The following is a 23,029-nucleotide window of genomic DNA, read 5'->3' on the forward strand; positions in this document are numbered from 1 at the left end:
TACCCAGAACTGACTTTTGATTCTGCTTTTTCCCCAGATTTGCTTATGAGTTATAGGATTTCAAAAAATGGGCAGTTTCTCTTCTATTCTCTAATTGCTCCATTTTTTTCTTAATTCGGAATTCTGAAGGAAGCTAGTGTAAGACAATCCATCCTATTTTATGTGCTTGTTCTTCCAATGCACAAGTCTTCCTTGCATTAGCTGAGGTCTCTGTCACTGCAGGAGACTTTCATCATTCTGTGAATAGGAGAAGGGAGTAGAGGGAATACTACTGTCAGCTTCATAGAGATAGATGTATTGAATGATGACAGCAGAGAACAGGCTCTTAAGTGGCCCATACAAGTGGTACAAAAACATTGTGGCTGCTATTACAATCAACTGATCTGTAAGCCTGGCAGGAAAATAGTTCTATGTTTGGATTGTTTATGATTGCTTTTTTAAAATCGATTATTAATTGCAGTGACCTCTATTAAATTGAATTATCTGGGCTTGGACAAAATGTGCCTATCCCATGCTTTGTGTTTTGGAACAACCTTTAGATACCCCTTAAAAATTTGGACAGCAGTTATATTCCCAGTGCCCAGAGTGCTATGTGCAACACAGGAAGAAAAATCCATTTCAATACCTTATCTTCTAGATTGGCACCTGCCATTTCCTTTTCAGCACTGAGATCGACTTCAGATGATTCTTCAGCTTCTTTTATTTCTGCATCTAACAAATAAAGCTCCAATAAAATATCTTTCTCTTGCATCAAAGCGTATTCTGACCACAGAAACAAGGGCACGCTTTTTTTACAGCTACTCACAGGATGCTGAAAATAGAGACTTATGTAATTTGGAGTTACATAATGGCTTCTAGGCTGAGGAAAAACAAGCTTGGAAGCCAGGATGGCAGAGGTGGGACAATCCAGTTTTCCTACCTTAAAAATTAGTAGTGTTTCAGTTATGAAGGTTTGGAGGTAAGTATAGCCCTATCACTAAAAGTGCTCTGCAGCAGTGGTTTTTACAGAACTTTATTTGCATTTTTGTTGCAAGAAATCCATGCTATACCTTTTACAACTGAAATTATGGAGATGTCAATTCTAGTTTTCAGGCCTTCTGATGAAAATAATCTGACTTGGGAAATGGCCTATACTCCAATATGGATTTTCTATGAAGCTGAGCAACAACGACAAGAAAGTCTATGGAGATATGCAAATCTGACTCAATAATGCTGAATGCAGACATGTGCTATGGAAAAGTTGCAATGGATGCAAAACATCCATTTACTTCAATTAAGTTATATGACAATATACGTTATCTGAGTATTTGCCCAAAGACAACTTTTATTACATTATTTTCTATTGATTCTGCCATAGACTGAGGAAGCTTTCCAAAAAAAACAAGAAAATATTGATCAATTATTTTCACACTCTGAACATGTGAAAGCATCAAATTCTACTCACCATCAGGAACAGATTCCAAGATTTCATTGGCACTACATCTGTGCTTCACACTTAATTCCTCAATACTTTCCTCTGGTGATCTGTCTGTTTCACTCCCTTGTGATGTCATTACAGCAACATGGAGATTTTCAACTAGAGAGGAAAACATACAGAATTACAGAGGCCCCTTAAATAGCTCCTTCATGTATAAATCAATGATATAGAACCATAGAACGATTTAGGTTGGAAGGCACTTTCAGAGGTCATCTAGTCCAATGCCCTACTCACTGGTCCAACTAAATCGGGTGTCTCAGAGCTTTGCATAGACAAGCTTTTAATATCTCCAAGAACAAAGGCTTCACAACCTCTCTGGGAAACCTGTTCTGGTTTTTGACCACCATATAATTTTTCCTTTAATTTAATTGGGATTGAATTGCCTGTGTTCAAACTTTTGCCTGTTGCCTCTTGTTCTATCACCATGTGTGTCCATGAAAAATCTGGCTTCTCTGTATCCTCCTATTAGGCAGCTGAGGACAGCAATGAGATCCCATCTAGCAGCCTTCTCTCAAGGCTGAACAGTCCAGCTACCTCAGCCCCTCCTCAGACAGTATGTGCTCCAGCCCCCTAGTCATCTTGGTGTGATTTGCCATATTTGCTCCACTTTGTTGATGTCTCTATTGTCCTGGGGAGCTCCAGCACTGGACACAGCACTCCAGACCAGATAGGTCTCACCTCCCTCAACCTGGTGGCTATACTTCTCCTAATGCAGCAGCCTGGGAGGTAGCTGGCCGCCTTTGCCACAAGGGCACGTTGCTGGCTCACAGTCAATCTGCTGTCAAGTAGGACTCCCAGGTCCACTTCTGCGAAGCTATTTTCTATCCAGTCAGTGTCCAGCCTGTACCAACAACAATCTCCATCCCAGATTCAGGACTTTGCACTTCCCTTTGTCAAACTTCTAGGGGTTTCTCTTAGCCCATTTTCCCAGTCTGCAGAGGTTTCTTTGGCATGTTGATCACCACCACCCGACCCGATTGGGTGTCAGCCATTAATTCATTAAGAGTGTACTCAGTCCTTTGGTTAACTTCATTAATAAATATGCTGAACAGTACTGGTCTCAGCATACATCCCTAAGGGAATCCTCTAGTAAGATGCTGACAATTGGACATCGTACCAACTAATCACAGTCCTGTCAGCTCAGCAGTCCAGGCAATTTTTCACCCAGTTATGCAGTCTGCATCTCACCAAATCCTGTAAGGATACTATAGCCAGTGCAGACAGTGTTGAAAGCCTTGCAGATGTCAAGGTAAACAACATGCACTTCTCTCATCATAAAACCTGTCAGGCTGGTGAGACACAATTTGCCTTGATGCATCCATGATGGCTGTTGCCAGTCACCTTCTTCTCCTTTATGTACTGGGAAATGGCTTCCATCACCATGGCTCTATCACCATCCCAGAGAATGAGGTGACTATTTTGTAGTTCCCTGAATTATAGAATTACAGAATGGTTTGGGTTGGAAGAGACCTTAAAGATCAGCAAGTTCCAACACCCCTGCTATGGGCAGGGACACCCCCCACTAAATCAGGTTGCTCGAAGCTTCATCCAGCCTGGCCTTGAACACCTCCAGGGATGGGGCATCCACAACTTCTCTGGGCAACCTGTTCCAGTGCCTCACCACCCTCACTGTAAAAAATATCTTCCTAATATCTAATCTAAATCTACCCTCTTTCAGCTTACAACTGTCACCCCTCATCCTATCACTACACTCTCTGATAACAAGTGCCTCCCCATTTCTCCTGTAGGCCCCCTTGAAGTACTGGAAGGCTGCTATTAGGTCTCCTCGGAGCCTTCTCTTCTCCAGGCTGAACAACCCCAACTCTCTCAGCCTGTCCTCATAGGGGAGGTGCTCCAGCCCTCTGACCATCTTCGTGGCTCCCCTCTGAACTCACTCCAACAGGTCCATGTCTTTCCTGTGCTGAGGACTCCAGAGCTGGACACAGTACTCCAGGTGGGGTCTCACAAGAGCGGAGAAGAGGGGAAGAATCACCTCCCTCAACCTGCTGGTTATGCTTCCTTTGATGCAGCTCAGGATATATATTCCTTCTTGAAAAATGGTGTGATGCTTACCTTCTTCAAGTCATCAGGAACCTTTCCTGATCACTGTGACCTTTTGAAGATGATAGAAAGCAGCCTTACAATGACATTGGTCAGCTCCTTGAGCAGCCTTGGATTTATCCCATCTCATCCCACAGGTTTGTGTATATCCACTTTGCTTAAGCACTCCCTAATTCTATCCTTCTCTAGCAATGTTCTATTCCTATAGAGTCTACTATTAGCTCAGGGACTTAGTATTCCTGTTCTGGAAAATGATCCCCACAAACTGCTTACAGTGTAAGCAACTGTAAATTCCTTATAGTGTTCTGAAAAGTCCTGAAATCCTAGACATCATCAACAGCAATAACAGCATGAGAGAAAGTGAAAATTAAAAGTGGGTAGAACAAAGTCTGTAAGTATAGGCTGCTAAAATTACATCTACTATTGCATTACTGACTTACATTTCCTACCCAAAATTTATCAGTTTTATCAGGAAATGCTCTCTGACTTCATAATGATGCAGGAAGCCAACCTTTGCTGCTTTATCAGTTGAAATGTGGTTATTACCCCACAGCTCTCAATCTAGACAATGACTATCTTGATGCCTTTGTCAAAGAGCACACAGCACATGCTGGATATGGCTAAGGTTACCAGGACTCTCTTCATCTGAGTTTAGCAGAAGTTTATCTGAATTTCCAGCTAGGCAAGGTATCCAGAAATACCACCCCCTTCCTTCCTTTAGAGGAAAGCACTGTAGGTAGTACAAGGCCATCATCTCTCTGTTAGATAGTATGCAGAAGAAAACATGGCTCCTACAGCAATTCCGGCAGGTGTTTCTTGGCATATCTGTCAAGATCATCATAGTTGGGTCTGTACATGACCCTACATGTTTCTGATCTGTCATCAAATCAATCTAGGTACATGAAGGTTGGGGACCAGGTTCAATATCATACTGCATCCTGTAATCTACTTCACAAGGCTCTACTGCCAGGAGGACAGCTCAGGAAACAATCATCAGGCACAACCTAACACCACGTCCCCACCTGCCTAACATGTTTAACATGATGTTAAACATTAGACGTATCCCTTATCTTACAATCACACAGGTACCATCTCGTGCATCTGACACATATGAACTTGAGAGACTTCTCTTCAACGCCCTTTGCTAAGTTTTGACACTGCCAGTTCTTGAGACTTGACAGAATCACAGCACAAGGCAATACAGCTGTACTGTCACCTTGAAATATCTGCCCATGTGAAGAGTCATGAGTTCACTCTTTCCATGCAAACTCACCTTCTCTCAGTGCTGCTGCCAGCAATGAAGCAGCCTGTGGAGTTTCTCCAGAATCAGGTTTGATAAGGAGGTGAGGTTCCACGTGAACATCCTCAAACCCGCTCATATGTCCTAGTTCTGCATAGATACGCAACTTCTCTTCCAAATAATTACAGATCTGCTGGTCCTGGTTACTCAGTGATTCTGTCAACCAAAATTGAACACTGTATTAGTACTTCTTTTCCTCCAGGCAAAGCACATTCCCCATTCACCCTTCAAATCCTTACACCACACAGACATTGACAACTTCAGCTAGGCAACAGAGTCGCACAATGCCTTTTTTAACTGGCCAGGAACCAAATTCCTATAGTCCACCCTCATGAAAGCTGGCACAGGCCCTGGCCTACCTACCCTGATGAGGTGGCCTTGGCTGTGTTATCGGGGCCCTCAGCTGCTTTCTGTTGCACTCACAATGAGCAATGCTGGAAAAGCACTTGGCTCAGGCAGCTGTAAGATGCATTGATTCAGAGCCTCAATGTCAAAGAATAACACCTACTCTCAGCAGAGGATGCCCTTCCCTGTGGCTTTCTCCAGGAAGGACTGAAAGATCTCTCCTTGCAGCAGTATAAAGAAGTGGAAGTTAGGTGTAGGGGAAACTAAGGAAGCAGAATTTATCCCTATTAGCTACATTTTCAAATAAAAATAATAGCAACAAAGGATGAAATGTCATAAAGAAGCACAAAGCCACACAATTACTGAAGAGTTCCACAAACTGGGAACTATCTGGCCCTGATGCTAACATGGGAAATTTAGCGTTTATTCTGAAAGCATCCATTCTTCCCTTTCTTTTGTACTAATGGTAATGCAGCAAAAATATAACACACCAGGAAAATATGGTTCTCTTTCAGAAAAATCACATTAAACAATCAGACCTCCCCAGCTTTCTCTGCTGTCACTCTGCCTAGTGAGCCACTCTGAACCCACTAGCCAGCGTGGGTGTATGATTCATTCATCCTGAACTCTGAGGATGCAGGATGTCTCAGAGTGGCAGGAAAGGTACTACACCTTGACATTTCTGAATTCTGGATGCTTTGGCCTCAGCCATACGTCTGTCCTCATCAGATTCACTCATTTTTCCTTCTTCTTCTTCCTCTGGACAACTTCAAAGATGAAAGACAAACAAAGGTGGATAAAGGAAAATCTGCACATCATACATTCATCTTCAGCACAGTGCTGCACTCATAATAAACAGAACACAACATCAACAGCAACTTTTGCTACAATCCAGAAGCATGCCATTTGTCTGCTTCTTTAAAAAGTAGTAACTGGACAAAACAGACTGAAGGACTCCTTTTAATTCTGGTAAGACTGCATTGTGCAGTGAATGGGTGGCTGGCCCTCATGCAGGTTTGCTGTACTAAGCATAAGCCTGGGACCTGTAAAGAGCATGCCTTCCCTGTCATTCTTAAGGAGCTGACACCAAGGTAACAGGCACGATTCTGTGATTTTCCCAAAATGGGTGGGCAGGACTCTGGAAAGAATCCAGTGCCAAAGGCAAAGGTCAGATAAGCTTACAATCCTGGTAGAGACATCTAGTGGGAAGCAGGAAGAGCCTCCTGGTTCAGTGAGAAACCAGAGGTAACACAGGAAGTTTTGCAGAAGTGATGGTGAAGTTTTGGGTCCTGAGCTCAGAGAAGAACCCAGCCTCACAGGATAGAGAGCAGAACAGAGAGCATGCTGCCATGAATATCCAGCTGACCCCCCATCTGCTTTGGACTACTAGGATGAAAACCAAAAGCCTTTTCCTCTACCTTTCTGCTGCATCTTGAATATGCCTCATCCAGTTGTTACGCTCCTCTTTGGAGCTGGTATGAACCTCATACATTTCAGGCCCTGTAGATGAGGCGCTAATCAGAAACATCCCCCTTTCTTCGTTGGCTACTTCTCTCACTATGAGTCTCTGAAGAGAGATAACAGAAGGCTTCTGGTCCTAGGGGAAACAGCCACAGCACATGCAAACAATAAATTACTCTCTTATAAAACATCACACTTTTAGAAGAGCATGGTTTTTCAAATAATTGGACTAATTCTAGTCCTGCTGTAGTCAGACTACAAATGTTCTCACCAGGTGTAAGAAGCTGCAAGTTTTGAGTATTCAGATATCAATTTTTAAACTATTTTTAAAAATACGCTATACTATTTATGAAGAAGTCAAGCACTGAGTATGTGCTTTTTAGCAGTCCCAGAGGCTAAATGATACTGAGGCACAGTATTCATATAAAGTTTATATTTATATAGCTTGGGAACTTCTCTCCATGACCTTCCATACATTTATGTCTGTTTACTACCTACATTTGCAGTTAAAATTATTCCTCTGGTTTTTTTTACAGAGACAGAAGTTTAAAAGTATTTTAGATAATTGAAAGAGCCTGCTCTACTTCCTGTCTTCATAACCAGATGAGGCATGACACTAAAAATATCATTCTGTTAGTTTCATCCTTCTTCCTATAAAAGAATACTTAAGTTTGAAAATAAACTTAATTATCCATATACTGGCATATTACCATTCCAAATACACTACCAGGATTAAAAAAACCAACCAAACAAAAACAAACAAACAAACAAACAAAAACACCATTATGCAGTAATACCTAGAAAAGGACCTAACTTTCTAGAAATATACAAATAAAAGTGCAATGTGTATATTCAAACATGTGATAATATACTTACAACAGCTGCAAAGATGTATTTTTGATCTTTTTCTTGTAAGAACAGTAGTATATCAGTTAGAAGCAGAGCTAAGGTGTCTTAAAATAAGAAAAGGAAAATAATGTTTTTAATTAAAGTTATTACAATTACAGTTAATTTCTTCTTTTATCTCTAAAAATGGAGAAGTCAATCCATAAATATTGCATTGAATCCTACAGTAAACTAAACAGGAAGTATTTGGATTAGCCTATGGTCTGCGTGAAGCAACTGCACACCATCACTTTGTATATCCCAGGAAAGACCACACTTTCTGCTATCTACCCTCCTGCAGCACTGTGCTGGAGCACCAGTAAAAAAGAAACCCTCACTTCAATGTCAGCACAACTTCCCCAAGCTGCTCGCATGCAACCTGGCAAAGACTACCCCACATAAATTTTGTTTTACCTATGCTGTAACATATACTGACAGCACAATATAACACTGATTAAAGTATTTCTGGAACAACAATGAACAGATAGCTTTATAAAGTTGTACAGAAAATACTAGTAAGCTCCAAAAAACCCAACCCCTACATGTGATTAAAACGAAAAATCAGATTCTGGGCTTGCATGTAAAAATCGATCTCCAGCCAAATGTGGCTTCAGATTTTCTTTTCCACTGCAGATGTACCAGTACCACTGAAGAACTGTGCATGATTTTTCATGCCTTTCATGTACAAGTCAAGACTCTGTGTTAAAGGATGAAACTGAAAACTGTAGAAACTAAAAGAAGGGACTGGACAAAGAAAAGCAGCTGATGGCTTTGTATGTGAACTTGGCTTCTTACCCAGGCACACAGTGGACTACCCACAAACCATGGCAGCTTCTGGAACCACTCTGGTAGCAATTAGCAGCATATTCTCAACACCATTACTTCAGAAATTTGTGTTTGCAATACAATGTAATGAAGTATTTTCGTACTTAAACCAATCTTCCTATGTTATTTGCAAATAAAGAGTTAAGGGGCTTTACTGCTTGGATGGAATACCTTTGAAACGACCAGTTGCTGTCTTCCAGTACACTAAACCTTCATGAAGAAGTATCCTCTCTTTCCTCATCAAGTCTTGCTTTCTAAAAACATGACCATTTTTCAGCTTTGTATATGTTTTGTTTTCAGTTCTACTGAGGACTTCCAACAGCTTTTGCTTTTTCTCATATTCATTCACTTTCAAATCTACTGCTGCAATCATGTCCTTAATTAGATTAAGGGCTTTGCAGAGGTCTTTATGTTCTTCTGTTTGTTCTGTATGAAACAAAAAAATAAACAAAATGATAGTAGTCAGCATACTCAAAAGAAGATATCACTCCTTACTTTCTTGAAACAATCAACATGATGCAAAGCTTAAATTGATAAACATGTTATTTGAAGTTGAACCCGGCAATCAATTTACTGGAAATATTTGTGGCATCTACCTTAGTTTGACTTGCCTATTAAAAGATGACATGTATCTCAGATTTATTCATTAGTCAAAACAACATGTTGAATAGTTTCTGACATATTTATTAGTTGTTAGCATTTAAAAAATTTTACTCACTAAGTAAATCATATAGTACATTACTCTTTTGGCTAAGTGAAAAACCCCTTGAAATAGGATTGCAAGCACAAAGGATTTACATTTGGATATGTAGCTTTCTACAATGCTCATTTATTGCCCATTTAGGGGGGCTATATCTGTAAGTTATCAGTATATCTAAAATGCTCTAGGAAATTCCAGAGGTCATTCAAGCTTTGTTTTTGCCCAACCCTGCTTACAAGAGACTCCACTGGAATTCATTTCAAAGTAGGTGCAGATGCATGCCTGAATTAGTTCACATCTTCTAGTCAAGATCTTTTGCTAGAACAAATATGCTCTTCTCGTCTTCTGTGGCTTACCTGGCTGGAATATTGGAAATTTTCACAGCCTAGCCTTCATAAGGACTACATAAACTAGACACACTGTTCAGGTGACATTTGCCTGGACAGTAGATATTTATGTTGTTCTGGTTCTCTTCAGAGCAGTGAATTTAATCTTTTGTTACACTGTAGCAGTGCATATTCCTTACATAGAAACACACTAGGGTTCCAGACATGAAGCAACACTTCAGCTTTTATTCACCTTTAGAGTATCGCAATATCCTTTCAACAAGAACAGGGTATTTGGTGATTCGTTGGGTGACAAGCAGAATGCACTCAGGGATTCCTCGGCGTCGTGCCAACAGGTTACTATTTCTCAGCTGCACAGACACAAATATATACCTTAGGTAGCAAATGCATATTAAACCACCAACTGACTAATAAGAAATATGATCTAAATGCATTAGAATAAGCTGAAACAAGATGATGGGTTATCTGAGCCATCCCCAAGGAACAGTTGTTACCCTGAGGAATGAGGTGTACCGTAACAGAAAAATGTGTGTAATACACACTGGATGCCAAAGTTTTCTTAAATTTGAAAGAAAAATGTAATTTATCAGCTCACTGGTCAAGGAGGAAAAACTTTGTAATTTTTATTAGCCATTAAAAGTGAGTTACTGAATACAATTTCAATCCTAAATTTAAATAGAAGCTACGTATCTTTTGCCTAAGCATTTTGTCAACAGTGATCACATTTCCACAGAAACTTACTTTAATAAAATTCTGGAACTTCTTGTTTTGCTGCAACTCTTTGAAGAGATTAACAGCTTGTTTTTGATGGCTGCAAAACTCTCCATATATTTTCTTCATTTTAGTTGCATTTTCCTCTGAAAACTGAAGAAATTAGCAAGTGAATTCTGCTCAACATTGCACCTAACAGGAAAGCGTATACCTTTAACTAAGGTATTTTGTACAAATAACAAACTTTTAAGTTTTATCCTATTTGTTTCTCAAGTTCTTTGATTTTCACCAACAGGGCCTCTCACTACAGAATGAAAATGGGCTAGCTGTTTTTAGGAGCAAGAGCAACAACATAGGCTGGACAGAGTACAAGTGACCTTCATTACAGTCTTGCCAATAACAGATAGAACAATTGTTATAAGAGCATTTCCTTCACCTTTTTGCAAACACAATCTCTTTGAGGCTTACTTGCTTTCATCTGATCTCCACACTGCTTCTAGACAAGATAACAGTTCAGCTGTTTTATTTCAGTGAAGTGAAAAGTGACTGACTGAAGGTAAACAGCTACATGCTCGTAATTGCAAGGAACTGAAAGATTACCAGCAAGTGGCATTTGTTAGCTGTTCTATGGCAACCATAAACATGCTGTGACCACCCCTTCTCTAATGAACAGCAACCTGAGATGCAATATGCCAGATCACTACAAGAAATGAATGGGTAGTTTGCTTTTCATCACCAGTCAATTCTCCAGACCTCTGCTCAGTTGTTAAAAAAGTGAATCCATTGCTTCCATTTTTTGAAGTCCATGATATGATGAGAGCAGCCTTCTGCTGTGAACAGGATCAAGCTCATCACTTCCATCATCATTTGTACCGTATAGGTAGAAGTTCATCCCAAGTTATCTATTAGCAATTATTTTCTCTCATTCCTATTTCACACTGCAATAATCTGGAGGGGACAGCCTTTTAATTTCATGAGTCAACTATAGGCCTCTTCCTGCCCACAAAAGTTTTAAAGTCAATAAATTGTTCAATTTGGGAACCTTGGCTACATAAAGGATTAGCAGAGCTGATGCCTCTACCTGCTGCACAAGGATGTCTCCAATTCTGCTGATTACAAAATTACGTTCGCTCCCTGCCTCACATGATTCCTGCCGTCTCTCTTTCATCCTGCAGAAAAATTGTCTGTGGATCTCCAGTAGCTCATCTAAGCAGGGGAATATTTTGTCCACTGTGCTGTGGTCCAGCTGCAGTTCTTCCTTCATCCCTTTCCTGAATATTTCAGACATAATGAACAGGGTATGGATGTGATGCACTTCTGTTTGCATCAGCTCTGCAGCATAAAAGAAAACAACATAGTATAGTAATCACCTGAACATTCTGCACACCTTCAAAGATAAGATTCAAATCTTATCAATTACAACATTCAAATATACAGTCATAATTTTTTGTGTGTGTGTTAGCCTCAAACCTAACAGATTCTGTCAGTAGGAAAACTTTGTTTGTCTGGCTCTGGTACAGTTCTCTCAACCATACCCCACTGAACAAGATGGGGTAGCAACTGCTTGAGCTGGCAATTGGATAAGGTCACTTCTAACCTCAACCATTTCATGAACAATGTAGACATGTCTTTGGCAGTCAACACTCTCCATTACCTTAGACCTAGGACACATTGTAATTTCTGACAAAAATATTATTTGAACCTTCTTATTATCCTGAGCTGAATCATTCAGTCTTCTGGACATAAACCACAGTCTCCCTCTCTATCTTCTAAGCCAAATTGCTTTTTAAACCTACTCCGAACTTTGAAATACTGACCAAAAATTACATCCTGCCTCTTGATGACATCCTTTTCTTGCTTGCTACAGAACACTGGATCCACAACAAGACTCCAGGACTCTGCCTCAAACTCTTGTGCATCTGTGCAGAGATCAGTCCACTGAGACAAATCCACATCATCTATGACAAAACACATATCTCATAACCACAAGCACATGAACAGTAAGGGAAGTTCCTTTGCACATGCAGATCTATTCATAAAGTAAGAGGAACACATCACAGGGATGAACTATAGACCAGCCTTCTCCAAACATTGGCAATGGCTTTACAACAGAGAAGTTTGCCAGATATCAATATCATTACCAAAGTGTTCATATGCCTATGTGACAGCAGGGCATGAGAACAAAAAAACTCACTCTTCTCAGATTAAAACCTTTTCATGATTCTTTGTTGAATAAAATTTTTAAAATTTAAAAATAAAGTCCAACATTTTCAAAAGTAGCTTTGATTTTGGAGGGGCACTGGCCATTTTGCAAATGTCCAGTGAGAGATACCTGCACTATCCCTTGTGAGTGAATGCCTTCAGTACTGAAATTCAGTCTCACACCAAGTTATAGAAAAAGACTATTTCTATTCACTTCACAAGGATATGTAGCCATTTTAGGAGGGCAGTTCACCAGTGGGAGGTGAGGCTACTGAGGAAATACAAATTACGTAGGTTGACATTTTGCAGTGTAGACTGTCACTGGAGATGATCAGATGAGTGCAGAAGAAAAGTATATTGCTCTTCTGGTTCTGCAAGGATGTCAAATCATTGTAATTTTAAAATGGTAACACTGTACAAAAATATTAAGTTAACAAAGAGTTAGTTAAAAGAAGAAAGGAAAAGTGTTTTAAGACTAATGTGTCTGATTGTATCTTTTTAATGAAGGGCAGAATTGTATTATCAAAAATTGTTACCCTTCTTTTAGCAGATGAAATGGCTTCCTATATCAACTACGGAGTTTTTCTATTTCGCACTTTCCAACACGGGTTATAAAATGCAACATCTGTGCAATACTCCTCACCTTCCATCATGAAAGGATCCATTGAAGAAAAGGTCCCTAATGCTTGTAACATCTCTTCAGACTGTGACTTGGATTTCCAGGTGCTAGTCTCAGAGTCTTGGTCAGAAAATGGTGCAGATCTCCTACTGCAGAAAAAAAATCCCACATTTGTTTAATGGTTTCAATTTTCCTAGAAACGTTGAATGATGTATTTAGCATAGTCCCCCGGCAGCTGCCCTTTACCTTTCAAAACTGGCACTGGGAACACTTTTGGACAAGAAGTGGGACTGTTGCAAGGCTTCCTTCCTTCCAGCAGACAGTCCAATAGGCACAGAGGAAGAAGGATGCACTGAGGAGAGCACCGTCTGTGCAACATCTCCAGGCAGGGAACCTATGAGGCAAAGCACACATATTTTGGCAAACAACGTAGAGTATGTCACCAATAGCGCAGTTATACTGTGAAATGCTATCTGGTGTTCATATAGACCTATACTGGGTATCAAGAATGTCTGCTTGCCATGGTACAAGACTATGACACCCTCACACAGAATATAAAAATAAGCCTGTAGGCCAAATAGAATAGCTCTGGCATGGACATTATCAAGAAGAAAACAATACACGCTCTAATTTTGCAACCTGAATGTAGAAGACCCAAATATTTGTGCATACACTACACTACATTCTCAAAAGCACAAGACAGAACTTAGTTTTGATTTTCATTCTCACTGAAAACAAAAAGTAGTAAAAGTCCCAATCATTTTAGCAGGACTTAATGGAACAGCAATTTCTTTAAAAAATCCTACTTGTATTAGAGACACACACATTTTCTTACAGATATTGAAATGAGAAACAAAACACACAAAAGAAGTAGGAAAGTTCATGTTGTCAACCCCATGACTTTTAATCAAGGCTACGTTTACACCTCCTAACTTACTAGTTACACCAGCTTGAGGTTTGTTTTTATTATGGTATCTCTCCTGGGATTTCTGAAAAAAAAAGAAAAATTTTATGAAACGGCAATGAAATAATAGCTGGTAACATACTGAATAGTCAAGTCAGTAACTCACTGCCACATATCACTGCACAAAAGGGCTTCAAGCAAATGAAAAGTCTGTATGGAAATATGTTTCCCCTGCAAGTCATCACAATGCAAAACCCAGCTACACCAAGATGACACACTGCACCACTTTGAAAAATGACCAGTTATCACTGTGGCACGCTTCTCTGCAAGTCGCATTTTATTCCATGAGGGCAGAAGCTTTATCCATCTGTTTTTGAAAGCAACATCTTTGCCATGATAACCTCACTGTGCCAATATTCCTACTTAAAGGGAGGCAGCATCCATCTGCTCTAGCGCTGATTTTGCCCTGTCTGCACTGAACACTGGGAGCGACTGCCTAGGCAGGCTGAGGAGTCTCCTCCGACAGAGGTTTTCCAGAACAGGTCAGACAAACATCTTCCCGAATCATTACCTAGAAGTGAGCCTACCTAAGGGTGAGCAGATGGACTAGGTCACCTCCCGAAGTCCCTTCCATCTCTGCTTTTCATTATTCTAAACATACGGGATCACTGCTTCTGCATCAGGGGTTATCTGCAGTTTTGTGGAGACTTTCTTTTTAACCCCTTTGTGCATCCCTCCAGCCACACCATTTCACAATTTGAGCTTGCAGCTCTTCAAAAATAGAAATATCTCTTTAAACTCACTTTTGACCTTCTAAAAAATTGTTGGTTAAGCACAGTGCTTGCTCTGTTGCTCACACTAGACATTTTGACACCCTTGAAGCCTTTTGCATACAGACCCTGGGCCTGGGCAGGCTGTGTATATTTTCTTTTTCCCTTCATTATGTTTCCAGACCCCTTGGAAAGCAGTTATGCTCTAGTAAGAACAATGCAGTATAAGAGGTTACCTTGGTGCACACAGGAGCACAATCCTTGCAGCTCTTATGCACAATCACATTGCAATCTGAAAGAGAAGGCACATTTCAAAGCCTGGCATCCTGCAGGGTCCCCAGCTTGCAGAAAATGTTACTTCACCTTTTTTCCTCCTCCAGGTCCACTTACTAAAGTAGCCCTGAGGATGCTTTGATGCTACAGCCCCTGGCTGGGAAGAAGTTTTCGCCTAATGCGCTGCAGCTTGCAGATGGCCGTGGTCCCTTCTGAAGCTGACACCCACCTTCCTCCCTCTCCCTTGCCAACCTCAGCTCATTACATAAAGGAGGTATATCCAAATCCAGGCATGGTTTCTTTTTGAAACAAAACACTGAACCAGGATCTCAAAGCAGAATTTGGAGTGCTGTATGTCCACACATAAAAGCCAGCAATTACTTACGAGAGCACTGCAGTGACTCCTTTCCTAGGAGGGCCTTTTCACAGGCCACACATGGCATAACTCCTGAGAAGGTCCCATTTGTAAAACTGTGCCTGTTCAGTTTCTCTTTATCTTTGGTATCTTTATTTTTTGTCTTCATCCCCAACAGCACAGGCAGGGAAAAAAAGAAAAAAAAAAAAAAAAAAAGGTGGGGGTGTGGAGGAGGAGCGTGGCATTAGAAAAGAAGTTAAAGCAATTCAATTTCAAAAACACCGAAACACTCCCTTTTCAGAGCAAATTATTCTAAAACATTTATTCCCTGTCCTGGGAGATTTGTAACAGTATACGATATTACATCCAACATTGCTGAAGTCCTAAAATTATGCAGGCATTGCTTCCACAGGCAGCTAAGCCAGCAAGCACTATCAAGGAAAACTGGCAGAAATACATCCATAAAGCTGCAAAGAGGGAAGGGCCAGAAGAATAAAATTTAAGAAGTATTACTCACTTGCTGCACACACAAATATCAATGCCTACATCTCCCTGAGGCATAGTGCAAACTCACCCCTCTGCAGTTAAAGCTGCAGTTACATAAACTTAAGACAACTTGCCTTTAAATCTTAGAAGACACTAGAAACAAACTATTTTTAATAAGTGTTAATGAATTTAATAGATTCTGCCTATTTCTACAGTACTCCTGTTGGTGTGAGTATACATTTCTCAGAGAAGCCCTGGTATTTGTTCTTTAGGAGACCACACAGACACAGGCTAACGTACAGCTGCTGGACCAGACATACATGTTCACAGCCAGTTCTGCCACTCTTGAGGATATCGCCTCAGCCAACCATCTTCATATCCATGTCCATTAGGATATCCTGGGGCACAGGAGGGCGTACTAGACAGCATGAAAAACTGCCAAAAGGCCAGCTGGAAAGATCCTGTAGGCCAAATCCATCTCTCAAGCTGCTAATTGATGCCATTAATCTAAATTTCAGATGTCGCAAAACTAAACCACAAATGTTCTAACCTACCTTCCACAGTATGTGTGTTTGACTGTGCAGGTCTTGAATCTGCAACTCTTTAACACTGAACAGCGCTTACTCATGCATGAAGTCTCATTAACTTCAAATAAGGCAAATTCAACTAATTATGTGCCTATTTAGAAGTTAGAGACTCAATTACTTATTGAGAGTAATTGCAAGAAGAGGCCTATAATTCTTAATTTTATTTAACAAAGAAATTTTTTTCTTAAATGTAAGGCAATTCATATATTTAAAACTTGGCTAAATTGTCAAAGGACATTATTTATGACATCAAAGAATGGCAAGGGAAGTACTTGATATCATTCATCTAAGGCTACTGTTTAAAAGGAAAGCTGGTTTTTAATATGAAGGCCGTTTCAGGTTATTCTGCATAGGTTTTAAAATTAAAAAATAAAGATAAAAGTTTATTACTATTGCTTATGTGGTTTTGTAACATACAACTTATCTCTACATAAAAATTTAGATTCTCATCTATACCATATTTAATTACAGTGACATAATTATATATAATAATATAGACCTAAATCACAAATTACCTTGTATTTATTCCGTGTGCTAGTCATTCTGTTCATCAGAAAGCTGAAAGTCCGACTCACTTTACATTTTTCAGACTCATTTTTTGAGGGTACCATATATTTATTCCATTCCTCCTCCTGAATCCTAAAACAGGTAAAAAAAATCTCATTTCAGTGGAAACAGCCCCTTAAGACACAGCAGAATCTGGATGGTGCTTGTTTCCCCTAATATTTACAATTACATGGTTTATAGTGGGTTTAGCTGATGCTATTTAAAAGACTCCAGTCCCTTTTTATAAAAAGGAGTAATACTAGCCCATGGAGTCCTCCGAATGTGCAATGTGTTACAAGCTTGCCTGGATTATAACCACTATTAAAAGCCTCCTTGCTTTTATTATGGTGTTTCAGGTGTCTCTTCAGACGGCTCCTACAGCGGACAGGAGCTCTGACAGTGACTAGGAGCACATCCCTACTTGTGCATGTCCTGCACCAGTGAACAGCAAATCCCGACTGCAGGATGTGCACGTTAGGAACAACAGAGAGGGACCTGGGTTGAGCTCAGCACAGGTGTTCAGCGTGGGCTGACAGAGTGCTCCTCTAAACCACTGCTAAAAAGCCCGCTGCAAGGGCTGCCAAGGCCTCTTCCCTGCTCCGCTCCCTAGATGGCATTCTTGCTCCCGGCACCTCAGAACGCAGGTGCGACAAGTACCCATACCTCTTCTCTCGGGACTGCTCGGGCAGGCTGTACGCTCGCTCTGCAAGACATAAACAGTTAATGGGCACTCTGTTTGCAAGGTCATCAGGTTTATTTGAAACACACAACCCACCAGGCCATAAGCTTGCCATTAGGTGCTTGCAATGTCATTTGAAAATTAGGAAAGCAATAAATATATGTACATTAAAGCAGCTTTTCCTAGGATAAGATGACTGCCTACTAAGCTTTTTTTAGTTGTCAAATCTGCCAGAACTCAGATGGATATCAGTAAATGTCAGTCATTGCAAACAGTCTGTTTTTAAGAATAACAAAAAATATTTATTTCATATTTCTTAACAACCCACTCTTGAATGACTTGCACGTCACTTTGCTTTTTAGATAATTTGTTGTAAAATATCTTAACATTCTTCTAACATTTGCAGTTACCTGTTTTATTCAGCTTTATCTACAGTATTAAAGAATTTTAAATCCCTCTACACAGGGGAATATCAGTAGCCTATGTACAGCACAAAATGTGTAACATGTTAAAAGTTTATGTCCTGGAAACAGCCGGGAGGACTCAAAGAGATATTTTTCAACTAACTGTCTAAAAAGCAAAATAAAAGATAAACAATTCAGTTGGGTTGCTTTGGAAGAGAAAAAAAAAAATACAGCGACCCCTCTACCATGTCTAAATTAGAAGTCATCCCATTTTGCAAAGATTTTTTGCAAAGCTGCTATGGGTACGGTTCAGAAAGATACTTAATCACCTGCCTAAGTCAAAGCATCAGACTATGCCTTATTTAAAGTTAGACACAAACTTAAACACTGTTTGCTGAATCAGTATGTCTTCAGACAAACACAGATTTCAGGTTAGTGAGAGACAGAATATTTACCACAGATGTAGTGAGACTACAATGGCATTTCAGTTAGTTGCCAGGCGCAACTTGTGCTTTTGGAAGAAATGAAGGCCATGTACCCATGGGAGACGAAGGCAGCCTCATGCAAAACAGCGCTGTGGGGTTGGCATCATGGTACTTACTACACGGATGGAGCAGAGACACTGACTTAGAGAGTGAAAGAGCCTGAAGGAGGGATCGACCACTGTTCATGAGAACACCATCTACAGGGCAGGGACAAATCCTTTACTGTTACAACCTGGTAACACCTTCTTGAACAAAAAGCAGGTAGTTGTTTTAAACCTGAGCATACTGAAAAGCTTCCATCAGAAACGGATGGTGATTTCCCACTCTTTTGTTGTACTTGGTGTTAAAAAGACCAGCCTGTTGCCATCCTGCAGTCATCTGCTTTGGCTTACATTTAATTGCAGCATACAAGGTCAGCTGCACCTCCCTCCTGCACAGCTAAGCCCTGAGCGAGATTTCCAAAGCACTAGCAGGTGGGCAGAAGGGAAGGGGCAGATTTTCTTAGCACACACCCAAACACAATCCCACTATGGCCCGCAGAGATTGAGATCTATCTGACCCTAGCTTCTTGGTTAAAGCTCTGAGGCTTGTCCCATACCGGGACGAGACTGCTCAAAGCAAACGCACCCGTACATCCCTCAGACAGAAATCACGACTGCTGGCTGCCAAACACTGTTTAGCGCTCTTGTCCCTGCAAAGTGCTGGCAAGGGAGTGACAAGGCAGGAGGTGATGGGGAAGTGCCAAGCAGGAACCTCAGCAGAGCACTCCCCACTCTCCCATCAGCACACCACATCTGCACTGAAGGCTGCAGAACAGCCTGTTTCCAAACCCTGGACAGGAAAGGGCTTCCACCTCCTCCACCAGACAGGTAAACTTCCAGCACTGACTGTCCTGGAGGAAGGGGAGTGAGAATGGGCAGGACACGTGCCCCAAACCCAGATTAGGTCAGAGCAGGTCATGGTGCCTGGATGAAATTTAACGGGCTGTGACACCAATGGTCCCTTCAGCTGCAAGGTCAAACCAATTCTGTTTTAACCTTAAGCACATGCCACAGGGCTTTGCTGATCTGCCATCCTCTACTCCTGTGACATACTTCCCTCATTTTCTTCTACCTTGGTTTACCAAAGACTTCTCACCTAATCTATAGGATACAAATGGTTACAAATACATAAGGTGATGTGGAAAAATAATAATTTTTTAAAAATCACAAAAAAAAACCCACACCAAAAAAAACCCCAGGTACGTGCTGCAGGCTGCAGCTCACAGTCCTCCTTAGAAGAGGACGTGAATCTTTCAGTGAATTTGAGCAACAACAAACATGCTATTTCCTGCACCATTTCACATGGTTTCTTAAGGAAAAAAAGATGTCTGCAGTCACTGCAGGTCTGCCCATCAGCTTTTCCCATCTCACAATCCCAACAACTTTGAATTTGTTAACTGGTTTCAAAGTTAATGATAACATTTCCACAACTTTTGTGTTTTCACGTTCAGTGTCACAGAATCATGGAATGGTTTGGGTTGGAAGGGACCTTCAAAGATAACCTCGTCCAACCCCTTCCACGAGGGCTCAAAGCCCCATCCAGACTGACTCTGAACACTTCCAGTGACAGGGCATCCACAATTTCTCTGGGTGTCCATCCCATCTGGATCACTGTAACTCACAACCCACCAGCACATTTCCTGCCTCTTGCTCAGGACTAGTGGAAAGCTAAAGGTATACTGGAGGGAAAGACAAGCTGGAAGTATGGCAATGGACAGGGTTATAAGGACAGAGGTAAAGTTTCTTGAAATGCAAGTGTTTTCCAAGTGATGTGATTTCTGCGAAAAACACAGTATAGGTATTTCACATTTCGCATGGTTTTCACATATAACCTATACCTCCCTGAGAAAAGTGTGGGTTGTTTTCTAAATATGAAACTACGTGTCTAGAAATAAAGCATGTTAGAAATAATTTGTAAAAAAATTACAGGCTTCTTGCAGAGACACCTCTGACTCCACTTGATGGAGAGGGTGGGTTTGTTCCCCAGTCTGTGGAGAAGACCACAGCCCATCCATGTTTCAGGTATTCCCTGGGATCTGTGGGAAGCTGGGGCCATCCATCTTCTTTGACATCTCTTCTGGAGCATCCTGAGCCTCCTCACCATCTCTGCTGGGCATCCAGTGGGAGGCTGGGGAAAGGATCTTCCAAAAAGAGGACTACTGCCCTTGCCTGCATTACTTTTTCTGACTAATGTCCCAGTTCCCATGCCCTCCCAAGAATCAGCTGCTGTATCAGGAAGGGCATAATGGGGCAGTAGATGAGAGAAGAATGAGGGATGATGGCACGGGTACCCGATGGCAACCAAACCCTGCTTTTGCACATGTTGGCAAGGTCTGTGTACACACGGATCTTGTGCACTCAGACATCGGGAGCACAGGACAGGCCTGAGTAAAGCTCAGTCACAGGATGCTGAAGCAGCCAGCCATGGGATGACACTGTGCAGACACAAAGCCAGAGCACTGACCTTCATTTAAATCCCCAACTGCAAAGTCACGAGGAATGCAAGGTGTTCCTAACAAACCTTTGGGTGTGGAGCAGGAATACGAGCGTGACCGAATCCCAGATACTGTGCATTCCTACAAGAAATGGCAGCAAAATAAAACCTGTGTAATTCTGAATTGCATGAGCAACAGAAACAAAATATATCAGTGACAGAATTTCTGAAAGGAAGATAGATGACCACATGCCTATGTTTTCTTGGCTTCATTAAAGCTTCAAGTTGAACTACAAATTTTGACGACTTCATCTGAATTCGTATGAAATCTGTCATATTTCCACTATGATAAATTTCTGTATATTAGAAGAAATAATTTGCAGGTGGAAACTAGACTAAGACACCAAGAGAACGCTTACATTGTTCTCCAGTTCAGTGGCAAGCACCATTCAAATAGTGTTGTTGGCTATTGTATCTGATGTCCAAGCTCTCTTGTTTTACCAAGGAAGCCATTAAACTTAGTACTTTAATACCTCAAGAATATTTAGTATAGACTAACACCCTGCCTTGGAAATTATTGATGTCAGCATTTCCAAAGACAGGAGTTAGCCTCTTTCTCTCTCTTTTCCCTCTGTGTTTTTTTTTTATTGTGCTTGAAAACACTTTCTGATCCCCAAATACGTCAATGATAATACTTGAAAGGACCCCTCCTGATTTTTGAGACATCATTTACACTTCAAGAGAAGCTACTGCTACACTGCTTGCCTTATTGTTTTTAAAAGTAGCCCTAACAGAATTTTGTGTTTGCGCTGGTCTCTTTTTTTCCATTCATGTAACCATTTCCTGAAGGTCAGATAAAGCCCTACAGAGGCAAGAAGTCTGTCTAATAAATAATCTGTATGAACAGATCCCAGAAATGGCATCATGGTCTAAGAAAATGATCCAAGATACCTTAGAAAACCATATTCAGGAGAAGAGATTTGCACTGATCTGTATAACAAACCCAACTGACTCTCCCTGAATCTAGCAGTTGTTTTAAAACAGGTAGCAGGCTAGTTTTATACTTTACAAAGCTGTTACCCTTACACATAACTGCAGCCAGTTAAACATTTGTTCATTAATTACATTTTTGTTAGAAAACACTGATTCACTGAACCTTAAACACTTCCGATAAATAATGTTTTTTTCAAAGCTGAAGCAACTCTCTGATGGACCCTTGGCTGGGCTGCTACCGAGCCCAGCCACAATGGGAGAGCTCCGGATCCACAACCCCCTGCATGCTGCTCTCCGGAAAGACTATGACCTACCACTGCCAACTGGGAACTCATCTTTCCACTTCAGATTCAAATGTTTCTCACATGTTTTCAGTGATTCACTTAAACGGAAAACAATACAAACCAGGACAGTATCAAATACCTTGGGCTGCAGACTGGTAGATAAGTCTAATCCATCTCTGGTACAAGCCACGGCCTCTGAAGAGCTGAGGGGAGGGCAGTGATTGTGGGATCTGTCCGAAACACCTCCACTTCCACTGTCTACTTCAAGGTCATCAAGACTTGAACTGAAGCAGACAACAAAGTCTTTAATTCCCCTGAATTCTGGGAATAATCCATCTCAACCTTAATGCAACAAGCAAAGATACTGCCATATACTCTGATCAACGACAACCCAAACCACCATGATTATGTCAGGTAAGTCACAGTCTGAGTCCCCTCTCAGGTTTGCAGTCACCCATCACAGTCCCACAATCATGCAGACTCCCACCACAGTCAGCCACCTCTGGAGGACAACTTTCAGACCCATGTTCAGCATCTCCCTTAAAATGTGGTGTTTTGTTCCACACATGTGCCTTGCCTCTCTATACAGACAAGAAGGAGAACTGAGACAACTAGCTCAGATTTCAGTATTAAGATATGTAGGTATGTATAAATATTTTGTGAGTGTGTGTATTTAAGAGATATGATGTGGTTATCCACAGACATCTCTCTTCTACATCTATGAATTGATGGAAGAGAAAACTAACACGGAGATGAAGGACGTCTGTTTATGAGATTCATTTCAAAACATACAAACCTAAAAACATATAGGACTATAAACAGATTTAAAAATCTACAGCTAAACCAATACTTCCT

General features: G+C 40.9%; 1 protein-coding gene across 1 annotated transcript in view; it reads right to left on the minus strand.

Annotated features, from left to right (window-relative positions):
- The window catches only part of ARHGEF28 (Rho guanine nucleotide exchange factor (GEF) 28), a gene marked incomplete at its 5' end in the record, with an annotated part of 52,982 nt that overhangs the window by 25,348 nt on the left and 4,605 nt on the right, over positions 1 to 23,029 (minus strand). Inside the window, 21 exons of the mRNA XM_010081698.1 lie at positions 626 to 711; positions 1,445 to 1,576; positions 4,812 to 4,994; positions 5,856 to 5,950; positions 6,602 to 6,780; positions 7,521 to 7,597; positions 8,526 to 8,780; positions 9,634 to 9,751; positions 10,143 to 10,265; positions 11,194 to 11,444; positions 11,930 to 12,070; positions 12,958 to 13,079; positions 13,180 to 13,327; positions 13,871 to 13,922; positions 14,844 to 14,899; positions 15,266 to 15,398; positions 16,824 to 16,947; positions 17,518 to 17,557; positions 18,539 to 18,619; positions 20,928 to 21,039; positions 22,314 to 22,458. Coding sequence (XP_010080000.1) covers positions 626 to 711; positions 1,445 to 1,576; positions 4,812 to 4,994; positions 5,856 to 5,950; positions 6,602 to 6,780; positions 7,521 to 7,597; positions 8,526 to 8,780; positions 9,634 to 9,751; positions 10,143 to 10,265; positions 11,194 to 11,444; positions 11,930 to 12,070; positions 12,958 to 13,079; positions 13,180 to 13,327; positions 13,871 to 13,922; positions 14,844 to 14,899; positions 15,266 to 15,398; positions 16,824 to 16,947; positions 17,518 to 17,557; positions 18,539 to 18,619; positions 20,928 to 21,039; positions 22,314 to 22,458 — 2,653 coding nt within the window. The remainder of the gene's footprint in view (positions 1 to 625; positions 712 to 1,444; positions 1,577 to 4,811; positions 4,995 to 5,855; positions 5,951 to 6,601; positions 6,781 to 7,520; positions 7,598 to 8,525; positions 8,781 to 9,633; positions 9,752 to 10,142; positions 10,266 to 11,193; positions 11,445 to 11,929; positions 12,071 to 12,957; positions 13,080 to 13,179; positions 13,328 to 13,870; positions 13,923 to 14,843; positions 14,900 to 15,265; positions 15,399 to 16,823; positions 16,948 to 17,517; positions 17,558 to 18,538; positions 18,620 to 20,927; positions 21,040 to 22,313; positions 22,459 to 23,029) is intronic.

This window comes from Pterocles gutturalis, unplaced genomic scaffold, assembly GCF_000699245.1.
Source record: "Pterocles gutturalis isolate BGI_N339 unplaced genomic scaffold, ASM69924v1 scaffold43459, whole genome shotgun sequence".
In the NCBI taxonomy this organism is placed as follows: Eukaryota; Metazoa; Chordata; class Aves; order Pterocliformes; family Pteroclidae; genus Pterocles; species Pterocles gutturalis.